The sequence below is a fragment of the Empidonax traillii genome, unplaced genomic scaffold (genome assembly GCF_003031625.1).
Source record: "Empidonax traillii isolate 1590-97213 ecotype Southwest subspecies unplaced genomic scaffold, ASM303162v1 scaffold599:size391633, whole genome shotgun sequence".
Lineage (NCBI taxonomy): Eukaryota > Metazoa > Chordata > Aves > Passeriformes > Tyrannidae > Empidonax > Empidonax traillii.
Window position 1 is genome coordinate 19,310 of NW_020955792.1, and position 22,961 is coordinate 42,270.

At 42.7% G+C, this 22,961-nt stretch overlaps 2 protein-coding genes and 1 long non-coding RNA gene across 3 annotated transcripts in view; 1 reads left to right on the forward strand and 2 right to left on the reverse strand.

Moving 5' to 3' along the window:
* Positions 1-3,024: 3,024 nt before the first annotated feature.
* On the forward strand, positions 3,025-15,271 carry COQ10B (coenzyme Q10B). Its single transcript, XM_027898483.1, has 5 exons — positions 3,025-3,141; positions 6,251-6,397; positions 7,712-7,904; positions 10,267-10,368; positions 12,743-15,271. The coding sequence occupies exons 1-5, from the start codon at positions 3,086-3,088 to the stop codon at positions 12,908-12,910; spliced, it is 666 nt and encodes a 221-aa protein (XP_027754284.1). The 5' UTR covers positions 3,025-3,085; the 3' UTR covers positions 12,911-15,271.
* LOC114064968 lies at positions 10,432-13,134 on the reverse strand. The gene is made up of 3 exons (XR_003572847.1): positions 13,045-13,134; positions 12,337-12,397; positions 10,432-10,905 (listed from the first exon to the last, which is right to left on the reverse strand). It is a non-coding gene; the product is annotated as an uncharacterized LOC114064968 (long non-coding RNA).
* HSPD1 (heat shock protein family D (Hsp60) member 1) overlaps positions 14,736-22,961 on the reverse strand; it is a 10,441-nt gene continuing 2,215 nt past the window's right edge. The window contains exons 3-12 of the mRNA XM_027898482.1: positions 20,886-21,138; positions 20,298-20,380; positions 19,498-19,593; positions 19,104-19,197; positions 18,547-18,715; positions 18,120-18,219; positions 16,790-17,035; positions 16,407-16,581; positions 15,655-15,833; positions 14,736-15,565 (exon numbers count right to left, since the gene is read on the reverse strand). Coding sequence (XP_027754283.1) covers positions 15,413-15,565; positions 15,655-15,833; positions 16,407-16,581; positions 16,790-17,035; positions 18,120-18,219; positions 18,547-18,715; positions 19,104-19,197; positions 19,498-19,593; positions 20,298-20,380; positions 20,886-21,138 — 1,548 coding nt within the window. The 3' untranslated portion in view covers positions 14,736-15,412. The remainder of the gene's footprint in view (positions 15,566-15,654; positions 15,834-16,406; positions 16,582-16,789; positions 17,036-18,119; positions 18,220-18,546; positions 18,716-19,103; positions 19,198-19,497; positions 19,594-20,297; positions 20,381-20,885; positions 21,139-22,961) is intronic.

Genomic DNA, 22,961 nt, shown 5'->3' on the forward strand with positions numbered 1-22,961 from the left:
ATTTGAAGCAGGTTGGATTTAAGAGCGCATAAGCTTTGCAGATCTGGAATTGTACCTAAACTACAGACCTGTGAAGTCCCGCTTTATGTAAGATTCAGGTCCGATTTCATGGGCAGCTTAAGCTGCCACTGGCTGGCACTGCTGCTGAAGAAATATCCAGACACTTGGCCTGTCCTTGATCGACCCCATCCATTGTGCCAGTAGAAGTTTCTGGCACTGGTTCACTCTAAGAAGCCAGGCTTCTGTCTACACCCTCCTGCTGCTTCTTCCAAAAAGAACTTTTTATTTGTATTCTTTTTTTTTTTCCCCCGAACACAGCACTATGAAGAATTGTACAATGAGCTGACATTATGCAGAAAAGCTACAAACCTGGTCTAAACTCCCAGGGCTTCATCTTACCCCAGGTCTGTGCTTAGCTTCATGTGCCAGGGACAGTTCACTGACCTTCGTGTGTCTGTTAAAGGTAGGAGCAAAAGTTCTTAAACCAAAGTGAAGAAATATTTAACAGCAGCAACTACTTTTCAACTCCACAGAAACTTAAAATACGAGCAAGAAAAAAAATAGCACAAAGTAAAATCTCTTCCCATTTTTGCTTTCAGTGTCAAGAGGGAATAAGGTAGAAAGGATCCTTTTTGTCTCTGGAAAGCCAGCGAGTTGAAAAGATGCACTTTGGAGGTGTGTGTGTGTGCAGCAACCCTCCCCCAGCCTGCCAGAGCTGAGCCCGCTGTCTGGGTGGGTCAGTGAGGATCACGTTCTTCCTTAGCAGCTCAATAAATACAGACAGTACTATTATGGAAGTGGGACAGAGTAAGAACAGAGCAGCTGGATTTCAAAACTGGCTGTGAGCAAGTATCCACTGAGATTTCAACCTTTTTTGGATTTGCAGGGCCACTAAAATCTTATAAAGGTCTAACAAATCTAATCCTTTACACAACAGGTTTACAGCCAAATACTTCAATTATTACAATTTCACTGGTGCTATGTGAAATGTAAGAAAATTCATGTGATTTTATAATGTAGCTCCTGATTAATCCACTTGAAGTAGTAAATCTGCCCTTAATTCCTAGCTGCATCATTTGCAGACCATGTAACTGGCAACTTAATCATCACCCATGCTTGTAGATCATCTTTCTTAGCCTAAATGTATGATTGTGAGATATTTTGAGATCTTTCAAAGGCAAGTATTATTCAAAACTGATTTATGAATAGGAGTACAATGGCTATAATTTTGCTTTAGTCTTTACCTCTTAAAGGAACATACTAATCCAGCTGCCCTTTTCAGCAATCTGTAGAAATAGAGCTGAATAAATTGTGTAAAAATAACCTGCTTTTACACAGGGATGTGCTTGCCTCATCTCGGATTGACTGTCTCTCTGCCCACTCAGAGGTGTCCTTAAAATTCTTAATTGTTTTTTTAAGAGGATAAATCTCATAATCAGAGTTTAAACCTAACCTTTTCTCATGATGATGGTGTCACAGAAAAATAGCACATAGAAAAAAAAAATTCTATGTGACCATACAATACATCTCTTTCTGGTGTATCAGAAATGTCTTGTGTCCCTCTGGTGTTAAGTATTAATTTGGGCCCCTCCTCCTGTCCAAGTTAGCAAATGCAAAAGGTGTCAAGCAAGGTTTAAAGACTGCAATCCTGAGCCTACAGCAGAAAACAAAAAAGGCAAAAAACCCCCCAAAGTGCCTTAGACATCCGTCACCTTGGACCTCACAACACTTGACTCCTCAGTTATTCTGAAAGACATCAGTCTCTCTAAGAGGCAGTTCCTGACCCACAGAGCAAGACAGAACAACGGGACAGAACAAACTGCCCTGGCAAACACAGACACCAGCAAATAAGAGCAGTTCTGATGGAAGTTGCAAAACACACGGATACGTTTAGTAATGAGGATTGGAGGAGGAGGGGCGAGGCTAGGGATTGTGGTTTTGTTTGTATTTCTGGATTGGCTGCCTGTTTTTAGCCTATACTGGAGAACGTGGCTTTTCACGTGTTTCTGTTTTACATCGAGTTAATGGGAATATGCTACAGGACAGCTTATCTGAAGAACACCATGCCCTGAGGTGGTAAAAGTAAAAGCTGCTCCAACTAGTTTCAGTCATCCAAATTGATGGTGTTCCTGTTTAATGATGAGTGGTTTTGCTAATGGCAAGGACAATGGGATAGTTAGGGGGGATAAAAAAGGAGAACTTTTCTGAAGAGGATGTTGTTGTGGGCTTACATGGTTGGAACTGTTATTTTTGTCCAGAAATTTTCTTGCTTTTTGATGCATTGACTAAATGGCTTTCACTGGATTAAAAGTTCTAGTTGCATTTAATTGAGTGGGAGTGGGTTCTTCACACAGCTGGAAAGACATTGATGACAATGCATCCAAGCTGGTTTTCTAGTGTGACACAGCCCAGACACTTGTTCAAGTTCAGGGTGAGTAAATACTAGACTCAGTTCAAGATTCCCAGTCAGAAGGCTGCCAGTCCACCAGGTACTAAATTAAACAAAATAAAACACAAAACCCCCAACCACCCAAGCTATTTTATGGAAATAGACTTTGCAGACTTACCTTTAAAAAACTTACACGTAATACATATTACACAAAATACGAAATGTGCAATGAGTTACATTTGAGCAGTAGTTCATCGGCCTCACTGTAATCGCAAAGCAGGTTTCATTGAGGGAGGCTGTATTTGAGAGGCGGACTACGAGAAAGTAACGAGCTCTTTGCTTCAGCTCGTGCTAAAACAACTCTCCGTGGTTACAGTCGGTTCTGTGGCCGCACTGTTGAGTTTTCATGACGCCGGTGACTGTAACCTTGAGCCCGCACGGAGCAGGAGCGGGACGGGACGGGACGGGAGGGGCCCCTGAGGGGACTCCCCGCGCCCACAAGCCCAAGTATGGCCGCGCGCGGGGCTCGCGCGCCGCCGGGCCAATCACGGGGAGCGCCGCGGCCGCGCGCGCCGTCCCGTGACTGCGCGCCCCCGCCCTCAGGACGGGCCGGCCCCGCTCCGCGACCGGCGGGACAGGCGGCGACAGAAGGGACAGGCGGCGACAGAAGGGACAGAAGGGACAAGAAGGGCCGCGATGTCGCGGAGCGGCGCGGCGCTCGCCAGGGCGCTGGCCGGAGGGGCCGGCGGCAGGTACGCGGGGCGCGGTGAGCGCGGCGGGGAGGGGGGGTGTCAGAGAGGGGCCGGTTCCCCCGTTGTGAACTCGCCTGTTCTTTGCCCGGGGCGGCTGCACAGCCGTGAGCGCGAAGAAACTAAAAACTGAGTGAAACGCCCGGGTGGTTTCTGCTTCGGATAAGGCAATATGTTCCTTCTGCCCTGAGCACATGGGAGCCTGGCTGCAACAGCTCGAGAAAAGGAGTATGCTCTGGAGAAGAGTTAATCTTGTTGCTGGAATTAAAAAGAGCAAGCAGATGACAGAGGGAAAGCATGATTTGAAATGTTAGGAGAAGAAAAAGATTACAGCAGTGCTTCTCTCTTTGTCAAAGTCTGTCCTCCTCGTAAAAACTGCCAAAAATCGGAATAGATGTTGGTTCACGATGTCAAATTTCAAGCAGTCATTTGGCATCATTGTTACCGCGCAGTGGTATAATGTAACCTTGGGCCACATTCCTTACCGTGTATCCTTTGTGGTAGAATCCTAAGGATGCGTTTGCAATATTAACTTAGTTCACTCCTGGTAAAACAAAAATTGCTATTTTTAAAAGTCATATTGAAGTCTCAAGGGCAAAATCAATTGCTGGGTGTTTGGTATGAGGAGACACATTAGGTAACTAGCTGGACACTAAGTTTGACAGTGTTTCTGGTGTGAGCTGGTTCTATGGAAGTGGTGGGTCAAATCCAGAACTGTGTTATCTGCAGCCTTGAACCTGGGAACGCTTTGGCTTTGCAATTGTCACTGGTGTGCACATTGTACCTGCTGCCATGTCAGTCTTTACAGTGAGAGGGTTGGAGATCCTTTTTTTTTTTTTTTTCCCAAAAATACATTAACCTTTAGGCTTAGAAAATCATGCACCTATTTAAAAAAAAATAAAATAAAAATCATTGAATATGGATTACTTACATGTGCACGTCATACACCAGAAGTGCTTCCTTTTCAGGTCGTGAAGGTCGGGTGGTACTGTGATCAGTGCCCAGATGCTTAGGGAGAAAGCAGTGAGTGGAAGATGCAGTAAGAGCAGTGTGAGGGGGACGGTTCTGTTACTGGCAGAGGGTAAACACAGAGGTGCCAGGATTCTGAACTGTAGCATGGACTTGGCTTTTCTTCTGTGGCCTAGGTCAGGTTCACAAAAACAGTCCATGGAAACCCACGCTTCTGGGATTTCTTGCAGAGATCTGCTTTCCTGAACTGGGACCAAGCCCAGCACATTCTCACAGCGTCTGTTATTCTTCAGATAAAATCGGGAGAGGGATGGAGTCTCACCATGCTTGTTAGCACTGTAACCTCTTAACCCTGTCTGCCTCGAATGGCAAAATAATGGTGAAAAGGACATTGTCTCACAGCAGCCCAGGGATTGTTTGTAGGGGCTGTTTTTAAGCCTTGCAGCTGAAACAAGTTTAGATAAAACTGTAAGAAACAATAGACCGGCACAGCCTTACAGTAAAAATAGACCACGAGATGAAACCTGGTGACCAGTTTGGACTGTGTGCTGTACATAGCCCCAGATAAAGTGGTGATTTAAATCTGTTGTGCAGAATGAGGTCTGGTCCATACATTTTAACACCTTCTGTGACTTGGGCTGAGGCAGCTACGATGTTACTGGCACCCTTCCAGCTTCCTGTCAAAGCAAGTGTCAAAGCTTTTCCTTTAGTCTTGTCCAGTTTGTGTGGAAAAAAAACAGACCGTGACCACAACTGAGATACAGTTGCAAACATTTGCAGAGTTGTTGTCTAAGGGCTTTTAAGGTATACCTATCCTTTCTTAATTTTGACACAGTACTTCTGTCCCCTCTTAAATAATTTCTTTTCAACTGCAGTGGTTACAGCCTGTGTTTGTCACTCATCCTGCTTCATATCACAGTTGCATAGTTGGTTTTAAAGAAGTCTATACAGACTGTTTCTAACCATCTGCTAATCATGATTATTTTCCTCTATTTCAGTACCAATTTATTATTTGCCTGTCTCCTAGTCCAGTGACCACATAAGATTGTGTGCTCAGTCATGGATTACTACTATATTTCCTTAAGAATTCTATGTTGATTTTTTTAAAGAACATGTTCAGTTTAATTGTTCAAAATTTGTAACCAATTTGCTAGACTAGTTTGGTGGCTGGGAAAAAAATGCATCTGATGCATCTATCTGTTCACTGTGTTTAAAAACCCACCAAAACAACCAAACAGACCCCCAAAGAAGCCTAATGCTAAGTAGGGAAGTTTGGTTCCATTTCCAACTCTGTCAATCCAGACGTAGAGTCCTGACTGTTTAATTAGAGAAAGAGCAGTAAAAGACCTGGGTTACTATTTAGCTTATGTTTGTAGAGTCATTGAGGACAAAGAGTAGCATTTTTAAACTCCTGGTGCCAAAAGTCAGAACTTTTGAGGCAGCCTTTTGCATTTTGATCTACTTGATCTCGGCAAAATCAGTAATTTAGCAGAACAGAACTGTTAATCACAATGAGCATTTTTTAGATTTTAGTGTAGATGTTCACAAACAGAGAACACTGAGGTACAATCTTAAGGTTACTCGTCCTTTTACAGGTAATTTAAGTTTTATTTATGAAAACACTGTGTCCAAGTGTTTGATTATGTTTTCTGAAGGAAGTTTTGAAAGCTGGGTAACAATGCACCTTCTGAACGGACTTTCAAAATTAAATTGTCCTTTTAGGAGAAGGATGGCACCAGAGTTCAACTTTGTATCTCCAAGTGAAATCTTCTCTACTTTGCGTGTTCCAAAAGGGATGAGTATTGCAAACTATGCCTCGATTTTGCTACTAGGAAAACCTGTTCTGCAAACCAAGTGCATGTGAGACTTGTACATGAACTCAGTGTTCATGTGTTCCAGTGCTTAATGAGGGCCTTTGTGTTTCACTCTGCCATTTACTTTGCTCATGACTGGGGGCTATTTTTAGTTTCTCTTAAAGAGAAAAAGTGTTGCTTGACAGTTTGTGCACTGTTACGAGCCTTTGCTTTTCCATCTGATGGATGTTTCCTGGAGTGTTATACAACAGGTTGTTTGTCCCACCTGAATGTGTTGTTACTTACTTTGCTGATAGGAAACACGTCTAAAAGCATTTTCACTGTTTCAGGCACTTGGCTTCTTGTGGTATTCTGATGACCAGAACTTCTCCTTTGCAAGTACCTGTAAGGAGCCAGACTTTGTCAAGGAATTTCTTCAACGTTGCTGCACCACTAATAAATAAAAGAAAAGAATATTCTGAAAGAAGAATTATAGGGTTTGTATAAAACTGTGGAAAGAGACTTTAAATGCTTATTGCTTTTATATTTGCTGTAATTAATCTGAAACACTAGAAGCTCAAAAGAAGTTAAAAAAACCCCCATCCCTACGGACAAATGCCCCTATGACTCTGCCCAATTGGAATGTGAAAAGGAGTTCTGATTTTCAGAATTTGTAAAGATCAGGATTTACCAGTCTGAAACTGAGTATAAAAAAAGTAGGAACCCCAAACCTACAGAAAGAAAGAGCAAAAATATCTGTTCTCTTTCATGACAAAACAAAACCAGAAGGAAAATAATTAGTTGTGTGATGAAGAAACTAAGATGCATAGAAAAGGATTATGAAATCCAATTTGCCTTCGAGCTAGTGGGAAAATTCCAGTTCATTTAATGATACTGGGATCTGCCCCCAGTCTCTGGTCCACAATAGCATGAATTACTTTTTTATTAGCATAATTTTTTGACTGTACTTAACATTCCTTTACGTGACAGTTCCTGAACTGCAACATATCTGCATAGTCACTAAGAAAGGGCCTTCATCCAAGAGTACTCACTGCTGAGTACTGTTGAACATATGTTTCATTTTAAAGAATTGAAGCCCATGTTTAATCCCATCTGTTTCTGAGTCAGAACTAAAAATTAAAACCCACAGTCAGTAATACTCTGCCACGTTACAGTAGAATCCACTAAAATGTTGCTATTATGTGTTTAATCTGATCTCTATATCCTGCCTGAGCAGGGGGAGGGTGGATGAAGTCCAGAGCTCCCTTCCAACTTCAGCCATTCTGTGATGCTGGAAGGTTTTTCCATTGCATTTCTTTTTTAATTAAGTTTTTAATTTGGGTTGATGTGAGGAAGGTAGCTTTGCTCTGTTTAAACCTTATTAAATATAGTACTTGAGTTATGATACACCTTGTCTTGGGAGCCATGAAGTGTGGATTTTTTTAATGTGGAATATCTGAGATCTGCCTCAATGAAGACACAGCTATGCTGAAAAAAAAAATGTTTCATTTAAAATATATGCATATTTACATGATACTTAAGAGAGGGAGTAGCAGTCACTGTTCACTAACTTTACTGCTGGATGGTGTGCGGTACTTTGCTTCTTTACATAAAGACTATCACCACTTTACTGCTTTTTTTCCCTCTTAATTAGCAAAGCTGCATTTTAATCTCCAGAACCAGTGGTAGTTTTCAGGTGACTGTATGTTCACCTCCCAACTGCCCACACCATTTATACCACCTTTGACACTTTACCACTGAATCAAAGTTAAAATACCTTGTAACTGTAACGCTCCTATTTCTGTTCCCAGGTACTCAATGCAGGAAATGTACGAAGTTGTTGCTGTTGTGGAGAATTACAAACTGTTTGTTCCTTGGTGTAAAAAGTCCGACATACTCTCCAAGCGCTCTGGATACTGCAAAGCACAGCTGGAAATAGGATTCCCTCCTGTAGTAGAGAGGTACACATCAGTTGTTACCCTGGTGAGACCACATTTAGTTAAGGTAACTGTGTTTTTTGTTTGGTTGGTTGGTTTTTTTCCCTCTCCTAATTTTCCTTAACATTTGTTGTTGAAATCTGAATATTCCAGGAACATCTTGCTTTGAAACAAAACCGATGCTGGAAGTTCTTTCTGTGGCTCAGAACTTGTGTTGCTTTTCTTTAAGGGATTTTGGATAAACTGGGGGAAAATTTGCATGTGCTTTTAAAACACATCCCACCACATGGGGGAGAAGGAGGAATCGCTTTTTAACTTGCCTTTGCTGGAGAAGGTGGCAGCCATTAATGAAGATATAACCCTTTTGCTTTGGTTTTTTGTTTTAATTTTGTCCAAGACTCTCTAAATACAAAGTCAGTTCTCACTTTAAAGTTATCTTTGACATAAAAGTTATCTTTAACAATATTAGCTTCTGATGCCTCAGCAAAGTTGCTACTTGTCATTACTTTTCTTCCCACAATTTTAACTAGTTAATATGAAAGGCCTTAAACTAAGTGTAGGATCTGCTGAAGAGATTGTTATTCAATATATTGATGAGAAAATGCAAGAGTGGATTTAAATTCAATTTTTTACAATTATTTTGTTCAGAAGAGAAACAGTTGTAGTTCTCCTTTCAGCTTTTCAGTAATTAAGAGAAAGGTAGAAAAGTGTCAAGGCAGAAATTTTAAATGATGCCTGGATCTTCTAAGTATCTGCTTACCTTGTATTTTTAAACCTGTTTTGGTAAGAATGGCTCAGAACAGATTCCTTACAGCAAAACTGCCTCTCCCTTTGTGTGGCAGATCCTGACTGTTTGTTTTGGAGTAATTAGTGGAAATTACAACAATTGGTTGCTGCTCAAGATAATTGTTTGAATACTCTATTTCCAGGCTTCCTAATAAGAGACACTTAACAGAAAATTAGTTTCTGAAGCACAGAGAAGATGTAAATTGGAAAAGGAATATGCAAAGTGCTTTTATGTAATGCACTCACTGGCCTTTTCTCTGCTGCAATTTCTGTTCCTGGAGATTTACGTTATGTTCCTATGACTGTAGGACATTTCTAGAGAAGCCACTGTGTGCTTGCATTACTTCACTCTCCTCTGAAGCAACTCTGGGCAAAGGTACCTTGCAGGTGGTGACAAAATGGGGATGGGGGGGTTTTTTTGTTGCTTAAGGTAGCAGCACTTGAATAATTGACAAATCAGACTGGTAACAGCAGTCTTTGCTGAGGAAGAAAGCATGGAGTGAGTTTGCTGATCATAAGATTGGGAGCAAGGGGGACACAGTGGCAGTTTTCCCATTTTTCCTGCCGTTTTGGCAGCAGTAGGGAAGCAAGCCCAGCCCTTTGTGTCTAATCTTCCCTGTACTCCCTTCTTTCTGTTGTAGAAGTGGCAAGGCCCTGCATCATCTCATTCCTGGAAAGAAAAATGTAGTTATTTTTGTGCTGCTGATTAGTCTTTGAGATGACTCACCTTACCACAGCTTTCCAACCCAAGTAACACCTATTCCTCGTGGGTTGTGTTGTTGGAGCTGAGCTGCTTGTGGTAACAGTAAGACCCTGTAAAAAAAGGGAAAAAAAAAATTAAAAAAATTAGAGAAATTTTCTCTCCAAATTCTAACCCAGTTGAGGTTATATATTTGGATGATTTTGAAGAATAGGTCTTTTAATCTTTTTCTTTTATAAGTATAGCCACACAGAATCAGCTCTATGTGCCAAAAGCAAAATGAGTGAAAATAAAGACCCTTTTGCCATGAAAGTTATGCAGCCAACCACTGACAATACTTTACTGCTTTAAAGGACTGTATGCAAGCCCTCCTAAAGCACTGGCCAAACAGGGCTTGCCTGGGACCAAAAGGGAGTGTATAAGCTGACCATGAACTTGAGTGTACGATCTACTGACTTCGTGGCAGCTCTTGGTCACAACAGGATCTTGTGACAGAGGATCTTGGAGTTTGTCTTCAAACACATTTGTCTTGGGGCTAAGCATTCCTATGGGCCAAAGCTACCAGTCCATATACCAGTATCTAAAACATTCTATACATGTAACAAAGTATATCTACCTGAACCCCCAGTAAATATCCGTATCCTTTGCTTAAAGCAGCGTTGTTCAAAATCCTGGCAGGTAACCAGCAGGATGTTCCATGCACCGTGCCACAGATCTGTTTCACGATGCTCAACACACAAATTTCCCCCCTCCCTTAAAAGGGATTCAGTTATTTTGCCATCAATGACACATAAGGCACCTCCTGCTGGCTGTGCTGTGAGAACAGTTTCAACTTGGCCGTGACCGTCACTGCCAAAGAAATGCAAATGCAAACTTCAGGAATACCGGTTTGTCACACTTGTAAAAGCCTAATTGCAGCCTGACTTTTTAAACTCTATTTTAGGCATCGTGCACAGATGGAAAACTATTTAATCACTTGGAAACGGTGTGGCGTTTGAGCCCAGGTATCCCTGGATATCCAAGGACATGTACATTGGATTTTTCAGTAAGTATCGTAATTAAGGAGCAGTGCCTTAATTGGAAACGCTGACTTAACTGTGTGGGGCACCTCTCACCATACGGTTCTAAACACGCTGAAGTTTTTAGACAGTCAAATAGAGAGGGAGAAATGCTAAACATACCTTGCTGTTTCCTTTAATTACTCTACAGCCTAAGTTGGGAGAGCACTTATTTTCTGGTACCATCTGTCCTGCTGGGCCTGCAGTTTGGTCAGTTTGATTTCCTGGCTTTCAGTTTTACTCTGTCGTGTGTTTTAAGTCTTACTTCTTCCTTCTGGCATAACAGATTTTTCCTGTCTAATCTTTCTAATCTGTGACGGGATGTCACTGCAGCCCAAACTATTGCTCTTTAAATCTATTGTCTGATTTAGCCTGATTTTACTCCCAGACCAGTAGTTTTCCACTCGAGTTATTGCTTTTCAGTGTTGTCTGTTTAGTCTGTCATCACGTTTTTCTCTAGCATTTTACAGCATGAAGTATAGGAATTGCATTGAGCACATAAGTAAGCTGGGGATCACAACAGGCTGCAAACTGCACAGAGATGGGTTAATCTTGCTGCCATCTACTGGAATACTCTACTTGGAAAATTAATAGGAAAAAGCTTTTGGGTTATTTGAAACTAGCACATTAACCTCCTTGGGTTAAAAACTTTCAGCTTATTGCTGTATTTCACTTCTTAAGGTTCAAGAATAAAAATTAATCTTGTGGCACTCAGAAAAATAAATTTCTCATAGAATTTGTTCATGATGTTTGCACATTATTTGCTCACACTATTTTAATTTCTCCAGGGAAATAAGTGCCAGTTCCTGCTACTAACCAGTACATAAGCGAGCTTTTAACCCAAGCCCTAAATCCCAAGCCATAAAAACCCAAGTTGAGAAAACTTGAATCACTAAACCTATTATCTAAATACAGAGTCTGTGAGGAAACACACAAAACCTCCCACACCAAAGCCACATTTTTGATATTTCGAGTGACCTAAAGGGAGTCAAAACTGCCCTTGATATGGACATTTCCCTGTCTTGGGGGAACACTACGGACACTTCTTGCTGCTCACCCCTTTTAGAGGCGGCAGCAGCAGCTGCTGAGCCAGGGCTGCCTCCCTAAGGCCTTAACCCTTCTCATTCCTGCCCTGCTGGTCCTGCCTCTGGGCACACACAGACAGGGATTTCACAACAAACTCCTCAGAACATGCCGTGCAATTACAGATATTCCAGAGAAACCTTTGATGTCAAGAACACTGCTTTGCTTTAGAAAATGCTACTTGAGGTTCGGGTTAAGGTGGTTCCCAGAAGCTGCTGTATCCTGTTTTGCCAGCCTGATTCCAGAAGACAGACATACACAGCAGGGAACTTTCCCAGTTTGGTTTCAGCTCTGAAACGATTTGGTACATAAACTGAAACACACCACCTCTCTTACCATCTGCAAACTTCTTAAGTGTACGTATGTAAATGTACCACACCTCAAGATTTACGTAATTCCCAAGCACGATGCCAGATTCATTATCCCTGCTCTGCAGAACTCTGCATGCCCTGCCTTACAAAATGCACATTAATTTTACTGTTGCCTGAGGTCAAGCAAATGTAAATGGAGCTACACTTGGCTTTTGGGCCAAGTCGTTTAGTTACTTCTGTGCTGCTGCTTTGTGGTTAATGTGCATTGCTCCTAAGGAATTTGGGAAAAGCTGTATTCGCTCCATTTGGCATTGAATCTGCTGATTTCTCAGGAATGACACAAATCTCAATCCATTCCACTGACTGCCCATGTCAGGTTGGGAGTGGGAGCTGTTCAGGTGGGAGATACTCAACAAACCAAATCTGTAGTTTTAGACAGTAAACTGCTTGTTTGAACATACCAGAACTACTGCCATGGAGAAGGACTAATTTAAAATATTGGTATTTAATAAGTAACTATTTCAAGCTGCTTTAAAGTCTCTTGGGTGTGCTCCAGCTTACCTGCAAGTGTACCTTCTTGCCATGCAGGGTTTTCTTCAGACAACTTCAGTCCAAGTGAATTCTGTGCACAAAGTAACAGTTACTGTTTGTCAGTAGTTTCTCACTATCCCAAATCTATTCAGTGATGCGTTATTTATTAAAGACAGTTTAGGTAAATTATTACTTCAGAGAGCTGAATGAAAGGTTTCTTCTAATTGAAAAGCCCAGGGGAACAGTCCTGAGACCAAGGAACACAGTTTTTCTTCACAGACACACTCACCTTTACCTCAGTTTTAACTCTTCTTTCTCCCACAACTTACTTGTAAACTTCACTGGAGATTCTTTAGTAGAGTTGTCTATTTGTAACAGCATTTTACCACAACAGTAGACAACAAGAAAAATAATTCTTCTCTATTGTCTTTAACAGGTTTCTTTTGAATTTCGTTCACTTCTACACTCAAAACTTGCTACACTGTTTTTTGACGAAGTGGTAAAGCAGATGGTTGCTGCCTTTGAAAGAAGAGCATCCAAACTCCACGGCCCAGAAACCAGCATACCTCGGGAGCTGATGCTCCATGAAGTTCATCAGACGTAAAGGGACAAGTGCAACCACCTCAGTTCCAACCTTGTTTGTACACCTCATTTGTACAAAGTGCCGCGCTCCTCCTTCGGGGCATCTGTTTCTTATCTGAGCTGTGTGTTAAAGATTTTGTACTGCACCAAACACACCTGCTCAGCCAGATGTGTGTAGAAAGTTCAAAAGCTGCCATCAAGTGCAACTTGAAGCCTTATCAGTAACAGGCAACTGGCAGTTACTGTAACCCCAGATATCCCAGGCTGCCCTTAACGTGCCAGGCGGCTCCTGTGATTACGGTCCAACATCTGCCTTATCCAAGCTCATGATTTATTTTTTTTTTTAGCACTGTAACGTATTAACTCAAGTTGAAGTTATAAGTCGTGTGAATGTAATTTAACAGCAACAGCTCAGCCAGCTCTGGCCAAGCCAAGGGGAACTGCCATTCTGGCTTCACAGAGAACGGAACACTTGGCCAAGCACCGAGTAGCGGGTGCTTTTAATCCAAATGCACGGCAAAGGTGAGTCAGGAGCCTCCAGCTGCTCCTGAACTGACCTGCAACTGCTAAAGAACACCCTCAGCTGTCAGAAACTAAAGGCAGGGGATACACATAAGGAGTACTGTAATCTGAGTGCAGCAGTCTCAGCTGCAGCCAGGATATCCCATCCGGGCTCCACACACCGATCACTGTGTCGTACGTTTGGCAGGCTGAGCTTGCCCCCCTCCACTCCCTCACCCTTAAAGCTGCCCTTCAGTTAGTTACTCATCTACTGCAAACAGTTCCCACACTGTGAAACAAGGAAGTGTTACCTCTCTGAGAGTGAGGGACCAAGAACTGTCCTCCCTGGAAGAAGGGAACAAGATGTCCTCCACTCCCTGCAGCCAAGCACACCCACGGGCAGCTGTCATTAAAAAGCATACAAGAGCACTAAAAACCCCTTAGTTCTTGGGGCTTTTTCATGACCATATTACCATTTATTATCAGCCCGTTAAAATAGCACCCGCTGTCTCGATTAAATCCACATTCAGTACTTCTGTCCCTGAGACAAATATTCTTTCCAGTCTCTGAAAAAACACAGGTGAATAGGTTTGAACAGATTTTAAATCCTCAGTGTGCTGCCCTGCATTACCCAATCTCCTTACTGAAATCAGGTGAAGTTCCGGGTCAGGTGCTGAAGCAGGTCCTTTCTGCCAAGGGTCTGTAACCCATAGGGTAACTAGAGAACAGCACATTACATAACATAGGAAGGTTTGTTTCAGAATAAAGACAGCCCTCAAACAGTTTCAGATCATTTACTTTTCCAGAAAGAGCAATTGGCATGTCACATGTCCCCTCTGTGAAGGACAGTTCATTAAGAGCAGGACACTGAGGAAAGTGACAGCTGGACTGAGGTCAGTTTAACAGCACTGAGAAATTGTACAGCAATTTCATTTGTTGAGGCAATCACAGATAAACATACGGAAGTTTGGGAACACCATTGTTCTGCAGTTCGGAAAGCAGATGACTTAACACGTCACTGACATCAACTCTGTCAGGTCAAAGAACCCAGTAAGTGGCAAAGCAACATTTCTACAGGTAAAACAGCATTTAGTGCAAAACAACTAAATTCTGCAACCCATTACCAGGAAGGAAGACAAGAGTGGAAGGCTCAAGGTGAGGAGGTAACCACATACTACACCTGGGCAGAGGAACCATTCAAAAACCCCCAAACCCTTTCTTAGGCAAGACTTACCTGTTTGATACCCTCAGGGACCTTCCCACGAACTGCCAAAGGTGCACTGGGCCTGTTCAAGCACATGAAACAACCAGCATAGACAGGGCAAAATAAAGCCAGTGCACGTGCCTTGTTTTCAGAGCATTGTTTAATATTTCAAAGAACTGTAGTGCAGTTCAGCTTAGGTATTTCTTACCAAAATTAAAGTCACTTGCATTTCTGAGAAACATTCTCGACAAAGGAATGTTTCTCAGCGTGAAATGCCCTGTCATTTTTTCAAGCATAAGTGTCTATTTCTAGTAAATCTCAGAGGCAGGCTGTCCAGGCTCTCCCATGACTATGGCAGATGAAGAAGGTGATACATTTTGTAACTTTTGAGCAGTTTATTACATAAAGGTCACATAACTCTATTTGCCTACTTTGTACACAATTGTCTAGTCTCACGCACAGTGGCTTCCAAGTTCTTCCTAGTACTGGCAAGCACCAAGAAATTCTGTAATAGAATATCAAGTGCCTTAATTAAGTTCAAATCAGGACCTTGGTAGATGGATCTTGCACCCAGTTATCAGGAATGTACAAATGTCTTTATTCAAAAAATACAAAATAAATTATCTGTAGGCATGGACAATGACTGTAAACAATTACACGTGTGTTAAATGAAATCCAGTAACTGATGGTTACAGTGATTTTTCAACACCAGCCTCACTTCAGTCACTATCCACCCTCTGACACTGATAGCTCAAGTTTTTAAAGTCAGAACTGTCAGTCTTCAACAGCACAGCTCATGATGCATCCCTACCCCAGCAATTAGAACATGCCACCTCCCATTCCTCCGCCCATGCCACCCATTCCTCCCATTGCCGGCTCCTTCTCTTCTTTGGGAATCTCAGTCACCACCGCTTCTGCTGTTGATAGGAGAGACGCGACCCCGGCAGCGTCCATCAGAGCAGTTCTCACAACCTAAACCCAGGGAAGAAATAACTTAATGCCTGCTGGCTGTCACAGGAGGGGGGAGGAAGAGAAGCTGATAACTGAGACTTTTAGGTTACCTTTGTTGGGTCTATGATTCCTTTTTCTACCATATTTACAAAGTCCCCAAGCATTGCATCGTAGCCAACTTCTGACGGGCTCCGCAGGATTTTCTCAACTATCAATGACCCTTCGACACCGGCATTCTTTGCAATAGTCATTGCTGGGATTTTCAGGGTTCTCTTGATTATTTCAATGCCTGCAAGAAAAAGGGTGGTTAGAGCTCTGTGTTGCACACGCTGCTCCCACTGCCAAGGCACGCCTGCACGTGCTGCTGGAGAGCAACACAGAGAACCCTCAGAGTGAAAATCTCATCTATTTGCATCAGTTCCAGGAGAGAGAGGTTTTCTGCTACTTGACATTTGTCAACACATGAAATCTTTGCAGGATATTACACACATTTTAGTTTTACTACATTTTGTAGAAGTCAGGAGTACTCTTAATGTGTAACACGGCACAAAGCCTTTTTCCATTTGATTTGCCACACAATCTCTTAAGCGTTATTAGATTTTTCATCTGTCTGCAACGGCTGGGAACAATCAGCTCTCAACTCTAACCATTTCCCACTCTCTGCAGGGGGCTCTGCTGCTTTACTGTCACTGGGTCTTTCACAGTCAAGTCAGGGATGTAGCGAAACCTCCTTCCCCCTATAAAGCAGAGACCACCACACCAAGGGGGTGTGAGGTTCCACCTGCATTTCACCTGAGAAAGCCTCAAGCCAGGAGCAAGGCCACTCGCAACACTTCCACACACATTCCAATAACTTCCTCACCAATTTTCTGATCTTCATTGGCTGGAGTTAAGGCATCTAGCGCTGGAATGCAGCGGAGCAGAGCACAGCCACCTCCCGGGACGATGCCCTCCTCCACGGCAGCGCGGGTGGCGTTCAGGGCGTCAGTGACTCTGTCCTTCTTCTCGTTCACTTCGACGTCGCTCGTGCCACCGACCTACAAACAGCAAGGCACCACATCAAGGTCCACACCGAGAGCCCGGGAGGGAGAAAACTGCTGGCTAAACACTGCTGCCCCCAAATTAAACAGCCAAGAGCACTGACCAGTGCCAGAAAGCCAACCCAGCCTCTCCCATGCTGGCAATCTTCTACACCTCAGCACTCAACAAGCCCAAACACAGCTTTAGTTCATTATCTCTTAGTACCTTCAATACTGCTACTCCATCAGAGAGTTTGGCCAACCGCTCATTGAGCTTCTCTTTCTCATATTCACTGGTGGTGACCTCAAGCTGCTCGATTATTTCTTGAATGCGCTTTTCAATCTGAGCCTTTTCCCCCTTCCCCTTTAGAAGCATGGTGTCATCTTTGGTCACAATGACCTCTCCCACTTTACCGAAGTCATGAGGTTGAATATCTTCCACATTTAGGTTCAAACCCTCTTCTCCAAACACCTGAAAGAAATCACGTGAAAAGCTGGAATTCACAGGTCCCCCAAACATCAGCTTTTTATCTATAGGCACACAAACACATATAGCTAACGGTGCAAAATAATCACGCTACTGCAGCTGAACAACACTCTTCCCTTCTCCTAAGAGAGTCCAGGCACGCAGGTACCTCACAAACTGACTCTCATGGAATGGAAAACTGGCAGCTTCTCACTCATGCCTGACTTGTGTAGCTCACTGATTCAAAGTGCCTGGGAAGGAAAGCAGTGTCCTCATAGAATATCCTGAGTTGGAAGGGGCCCACAAGGATCATCCAAGTTCAACTCCTGGCCTCTAATAGGACAAACCCAAGACTCACATCCAACCTCTTCCTCACATCCAACCCAAACCTCCCCCGACACAGTTTCATGGCATTTCCTCAGGCCCTGTCACCAGTCATCTCCGTGTATTTTGAGAAGCTAAAAATATTGGCACTTGAGAGACTTTAAAACAGTTTGCTGGTTGGTTACTTTGTGCTGCAGTAAGCTTAAACATCAAGTTTTATTTCAAAGCCTCCTTTAGGTCCCCTTTGGTATCATGCCATGATTTCGAAGTGTGCGTAACAAAAAGGCACACAAAGGGACATTAATCAGTGCATCAAGCATGTGCAAAGTTTAGTGCTAAGAAAATCATTCAGTCAATTCTACACATTTTAAACCATTATATTTCCCACACTTGAGTTCAAGCAACTGTGAGACAATCAGTTTTATAAGGCAGCAAGAAAGCTTTGCTATATTTCTAAGATTGTTTTGGAGTTCCTCCTTCCCCTTCACAGCCTAAATCCTGCAAAGAAATCACGTGTGACAGTCAGTTAGAAGGATGTACCACTCCTGGCGGGCCAGGGCTGTATTACACAGCAATTTTCAGTGCTTACAACTTAAAAAAACAGGAAGGTTCTAATAATAGAGTTACTGTTACATTTTGAAAGACAGAACACAACCTGCAGCCTAGAAAATAAAAGCCAAAGACCTAAAAACACATATTAATTTTTCTCTTTTAATATAATTCACATTTCTTAGAGCAAAAATATACTTAAAACATCATTACTTACAGCACCACCAGTAGCAATCGCCATATCCTTAAGCTGGTTTTTCCTGTTGTCACCAAAACCTGGTGCTTTCACAGCAACAACCTGAAGGCCAACCTTCAGCCTGAAGAGAGAAATTCAGAGAGCAACATTCCACATGTGTTCAGAGTCTAATAACTAAACCCAATTATTTCAGTACAGCTCTACCAATCAAGCACACAAAGAGCTGATTTTGCTCAAAAAGGTAGTTAAGACACAATTGAGTTACTGTCTGAGTTGACACAAAGTTATGGTGATTTCCAAAGTTGCCATTTGTTTCACACAGGAAAGAGAACAAACAGCACTGCACCACAGAAAAATTAAACACTCTCTTTCCTACGTACTCCTTTAAAAGGATGGAAATAAGAAAATAAAGCAGTATTTGTCTAAAAGAATGGATTTTAAGCCTCACCTGTTCAAGACTAGAGTGCTGAGAGCTTCCCCATCAACATCTTCAGCAATAATGACTAAAGGTTTCCTGTTAGCATTGGCAATTTCAAGAGCTGGAACTATGGACTGTACACTAGAAATCTTCTTTTCACTGATTAAAACATAAGCATCCTGGAATTCACATTTCTGCCCTGCAGAAACAACGTGCGTTATCTGAACAATTCAATTACAAAAAACATACCAAGCATTCCTTTGATTTTAACAGCTACTTTGGAGCAACAACTGTGTTAAAAAACGAGACAAATTCTTTTCTCCAAGACCCCACTTTCAGTCCTGCACTGTTCTGCTGTGTTGCAGGGCCAGCCTGATGTTAGCATGGACACTGCCCACTCTTTGTGCAGGGAGGAAAACAAACCCTCTGACCTCCAAGCTTTTATCAGGTTAAAATCTCCTGATGGGGAAGGACCCCCTGCCCTATTTGCTGTGGCACAAAGCATAAGGGACTGTGAAGTCTTAATAGTTATTTGTAATTTACAAGAGCCACTGTAAGGTGTGTGACACGGGTCATTGGTAACTCACCTTTGGTTGTATTAATAAAATATGGAGAGATGTAGCCTCTGTCAAATTTCATACCCTCAATGATTTCCAATTCATCATTTAGAGTTTTTCCATCCTGTTTAGATGCAAGAAAGTCTGCATTAGAAGATGCCTTATTTGCTGCCAAAAGCACAAGTGTAATTTTAGCATCCTATGTACAACAGAATGGCACACACTGGACCACACACCAGTTTGGTGTGCTTCCTTCCCAAACAAAAGGAATGTAAGAGGGAACAATGGCCAAACCCTGATCTAAGAGAGATGGGGAGGAATTACGGTGGGACAGCAGCAGCTACATCACATGAGACAAAAACCAGCCCTAACTGGAGGAAGGACAGTCACTTTGCACCTAATCTGCATGTTGGCCAGTTCTTACCTTGACAGTGATCACACCCTTTCGTCCAACTTTCTTCATTGCATCAGAGATTATATTGCCAATTTCCTGATCTCCATTTGCTGATATCGTGGCCACCTGAAACAGTAAAGCATTGCATCTCGTTTCACAATACAAGTGATTGATTTTCCCACTATAAGGAAAACCAGAATAACCATTTTCAATTAAAACATGCCAAGACAGGGCAGTTGACTGCAGCACACCCACCCAGGACCCAAGATCTCTGTTCAAGGGCTCACATCTCTAGGGCAGCCCCAGGACAGGGCCAGGTTCCCTGCACTGGGCTCACAAACAGGACATCTGGATCTGCAGCCACAGGGAGGAATAACCTACAAAGACCGATACACCTGGAGCCCAAGACCCAGCTGGGCACCCCCCTCAACCTGAGAGAGCTGCCACACCCACTGAGCTCTGCCATTACCTCCCATCCACAAACACAGCTGTGCTCTCATCACTTCTTCCCACGTACAAAAATTGAGGTTTTAAGACCACACTTAGGAATGAAACTTGAAGGTGAAAAAACCAACCCAATTCTGAACTAACTTTCAGCAGTGTAATTGAAGGCAGCACACTGGGAACGTTAAAACAGGAACAGGAAAGCATAACCATGAAGATCATTCAGTGAAATATAACTTGAACCTCGATGTACAAAATAAAAACGCCCAGGTGTCACATGCACCCAACCTAACTCCACTAAACCTACCCACACAAAACTTTTTTTCTGAACAGCTTTGTAAACTTGGGTTAAATTTTGTTGTGGTTTTTTTTTTTTTTTTCCTAACCTGTGCAATTTCTTCTGGAGTTGTAACAGGTTTAGACAGCTTCTTCAGCTCACTTATGATTGCATCAACTGCAAGCATCACCCCTAAAGACGGAGAAAATACCTGTGAGCAAACAAAACAAGGTACACAGCACAGAAGAAACCAAAGCACCCACCCACTCCACCAAACAGGTTTCATTAAAAAAAAAAAGAGTCCACACTGCAAAAATGCATCGATTTTTCATGTTCAAAAACAAATAGTTCTAGTTCTATATTGTGTTTTGGGTATCTGGTGACCATTTTTGGAGCTGGTGTGAGGTACTTTGTCATGATCAAAATTTGTCACAAATTGGCTTCCATGGTAGCAGTAAATGCAGAAAGAGTTTATCTAAGACAAGTAAGTTAACTGCATATAAAATAGGAAAAAAACTATTAGAAAAACGAAGAATTGTTCAGAGTCAGCAAGGTCATAGAAACAACTGTGTTCTCTAAGCATCACTCTTCATTTAAAGGCTCTTCAAAAAGAAGGCAAGTTATTCAGGAAATCAAATTTAGGATATGAAAAATAAATAACTGTGATTAAACATCAAAAACAAGGGAAAAACATTACCCCTCCTGATTTCTACTGGATTAGCTCCTTTGCTGATCTTCTCAAAGCCTTCCTTGGCAATAGCACGTGCCAGTACCGTTGCAGTAGTGGTACCATCTCCTGCTTCTTCGTTGGTGTTGTTGGCAACATCCTGAACTAACTTGGCTCCGATATTCTTGTATTTGTCTTTCAAGTCAATTGCCTTTGCTACTGTCACGCCATCTTTTGTCACTTTGGGGCTTCCCCAGCTTTGTTCAATAATAACTGTTCTTCCCTAGGGTGATGAAGAACAAATATTAAACCAAAGCCAACCCACAGCACGGTACTCTTAAGAGCTCAGCTGAAGATGAAGATCCTTTTGAACAGCCACAGCTGAACACTTTCCACAGAACCTTCAGCCAGGACTTTTCAAGGAAACACTACCAAGGTTCTCCAGAACTGGAAAAATGGTTCCAAGGTTTCCTGCTTTCACAGAATGAGGTTTCTTTCCTCAGCCATAGTGTTTAATACTAAGAACTAAACTTGCAGAATTTCTATTAAATCACAATAGGAAGTCTTTGTGATTGAAAAAAGTAATACGAAGCCCTATTTGCTGCTTGCGCTGGAAAGAAAAAAAAGTGAGACTTGCAAACCTCACTGGTGACTAGCAAAGGAAACAGAATATTTTACAAATTTGAATTAATGTGTTATAATTTCTCAAACATTGCAAGTTACCAAGCCTTTCTTCTCTTAGTCCACACTTGGATCCAACTGAGAAGCTGGACTGTTCTACCCACCACACACAGACAGAGTGAACAGGGGAAACTGTGAACTACCCAGGGAACACAGGACAACTGCACCTGCACAGGCAGACTGCTTGTTCCCAGCTGAATTCAAGAGCTTGAACAGCTGCCCCAAACAATCACGTTCCAGTTTGAGCTGGAGGCAGCAGAAACTCAAGGTCTGGTCCACCACTGCCCTGAAATTCCTGAGCTATCCTGACAGCTGGAGCTGTTGGAAGAGGGAAAGGAGAGCACCTGCCCCCCTCACCACCGCTGCTCCCAGCTGCCCCTGCACGAGTATTCTCACCCTCTCTGTCAGGTCCAGCTCAGGGCTGACCACTCTGGTTCCTGCAGTGGCTGCTCAGGCCCCAGCGAGGCTCCAGCTCCACCCAGAGCTGGGATCCCGTGCCAAGCCAGCCCAGGATTCCCCTGCAGCGCCCACTGAGCTCCTGCCCAGAGCCCAGCACATCTGCCTTGGCCACTGAGCTGGCTCTGGCTGCCTGCCAGGCACCAGGCTGCTCCCCAAGTACAGCCACCCCTCCGGGCTACAGAGGAAAGGTTACGCCTCAGCTACTCAGGCTGAACATGGGGAAGAGCTTATGTAAATTTACCTCTGTGACATAAAACAGTTACGCCAAGTAATTCATATCCTGGCTGCTTACTACTACTTTATTTGACCTGCACTTCTGAATTTAAATGTGATTCAAGAGTTAAAAAACTCTTCTCTGGAGGATCCTGCTACTAGGAAGTTCTTTGTGTAGTGTCTCTAGTTTTCCTTAATTTTATTCCATATTTTGATACAATCTTACTCTAGATGTTTGGTTTGCAGCTGTGTGAAGAACAGCACAACAAAACCCACTTCTCTCCAATCACGTGAAAGGACAAAATCTGTGCTCCTGAAGCAGGGAACTCCACCAGTAAACACACATGCATTTGGAATAGTCCTGAATATTGAGGAGCTGAGCTCTCACATAAGCTAGTTCTGTTGAACACTTTGGAGCACTATCAAAAGATTGTGTGACGCCACAAACTACATTCCTTAAAATGCAGAACAGCGCCTAAAGCAAGTCTCCTCACCAGACTAATATTTATTAAAAATGCTAGAATCAAAATCAGGCATTGCTGTACCATCCCCAAATTTCCACAAATACACGGAGAACAGCAGAAAAAGTGAGAACACCAGAACAACCCCCCTTAAGGTTACACGAAGTTGCATCAGCAACTGCCCTTTAGCCAATGCATTCACAAAGTAGCCAAATCCGAAAAAAACAGGAGTTAAATTAACTAACTACACCTAAACTTTGCTCCTTTATGGAAAATAGACACAGCTTGCTGA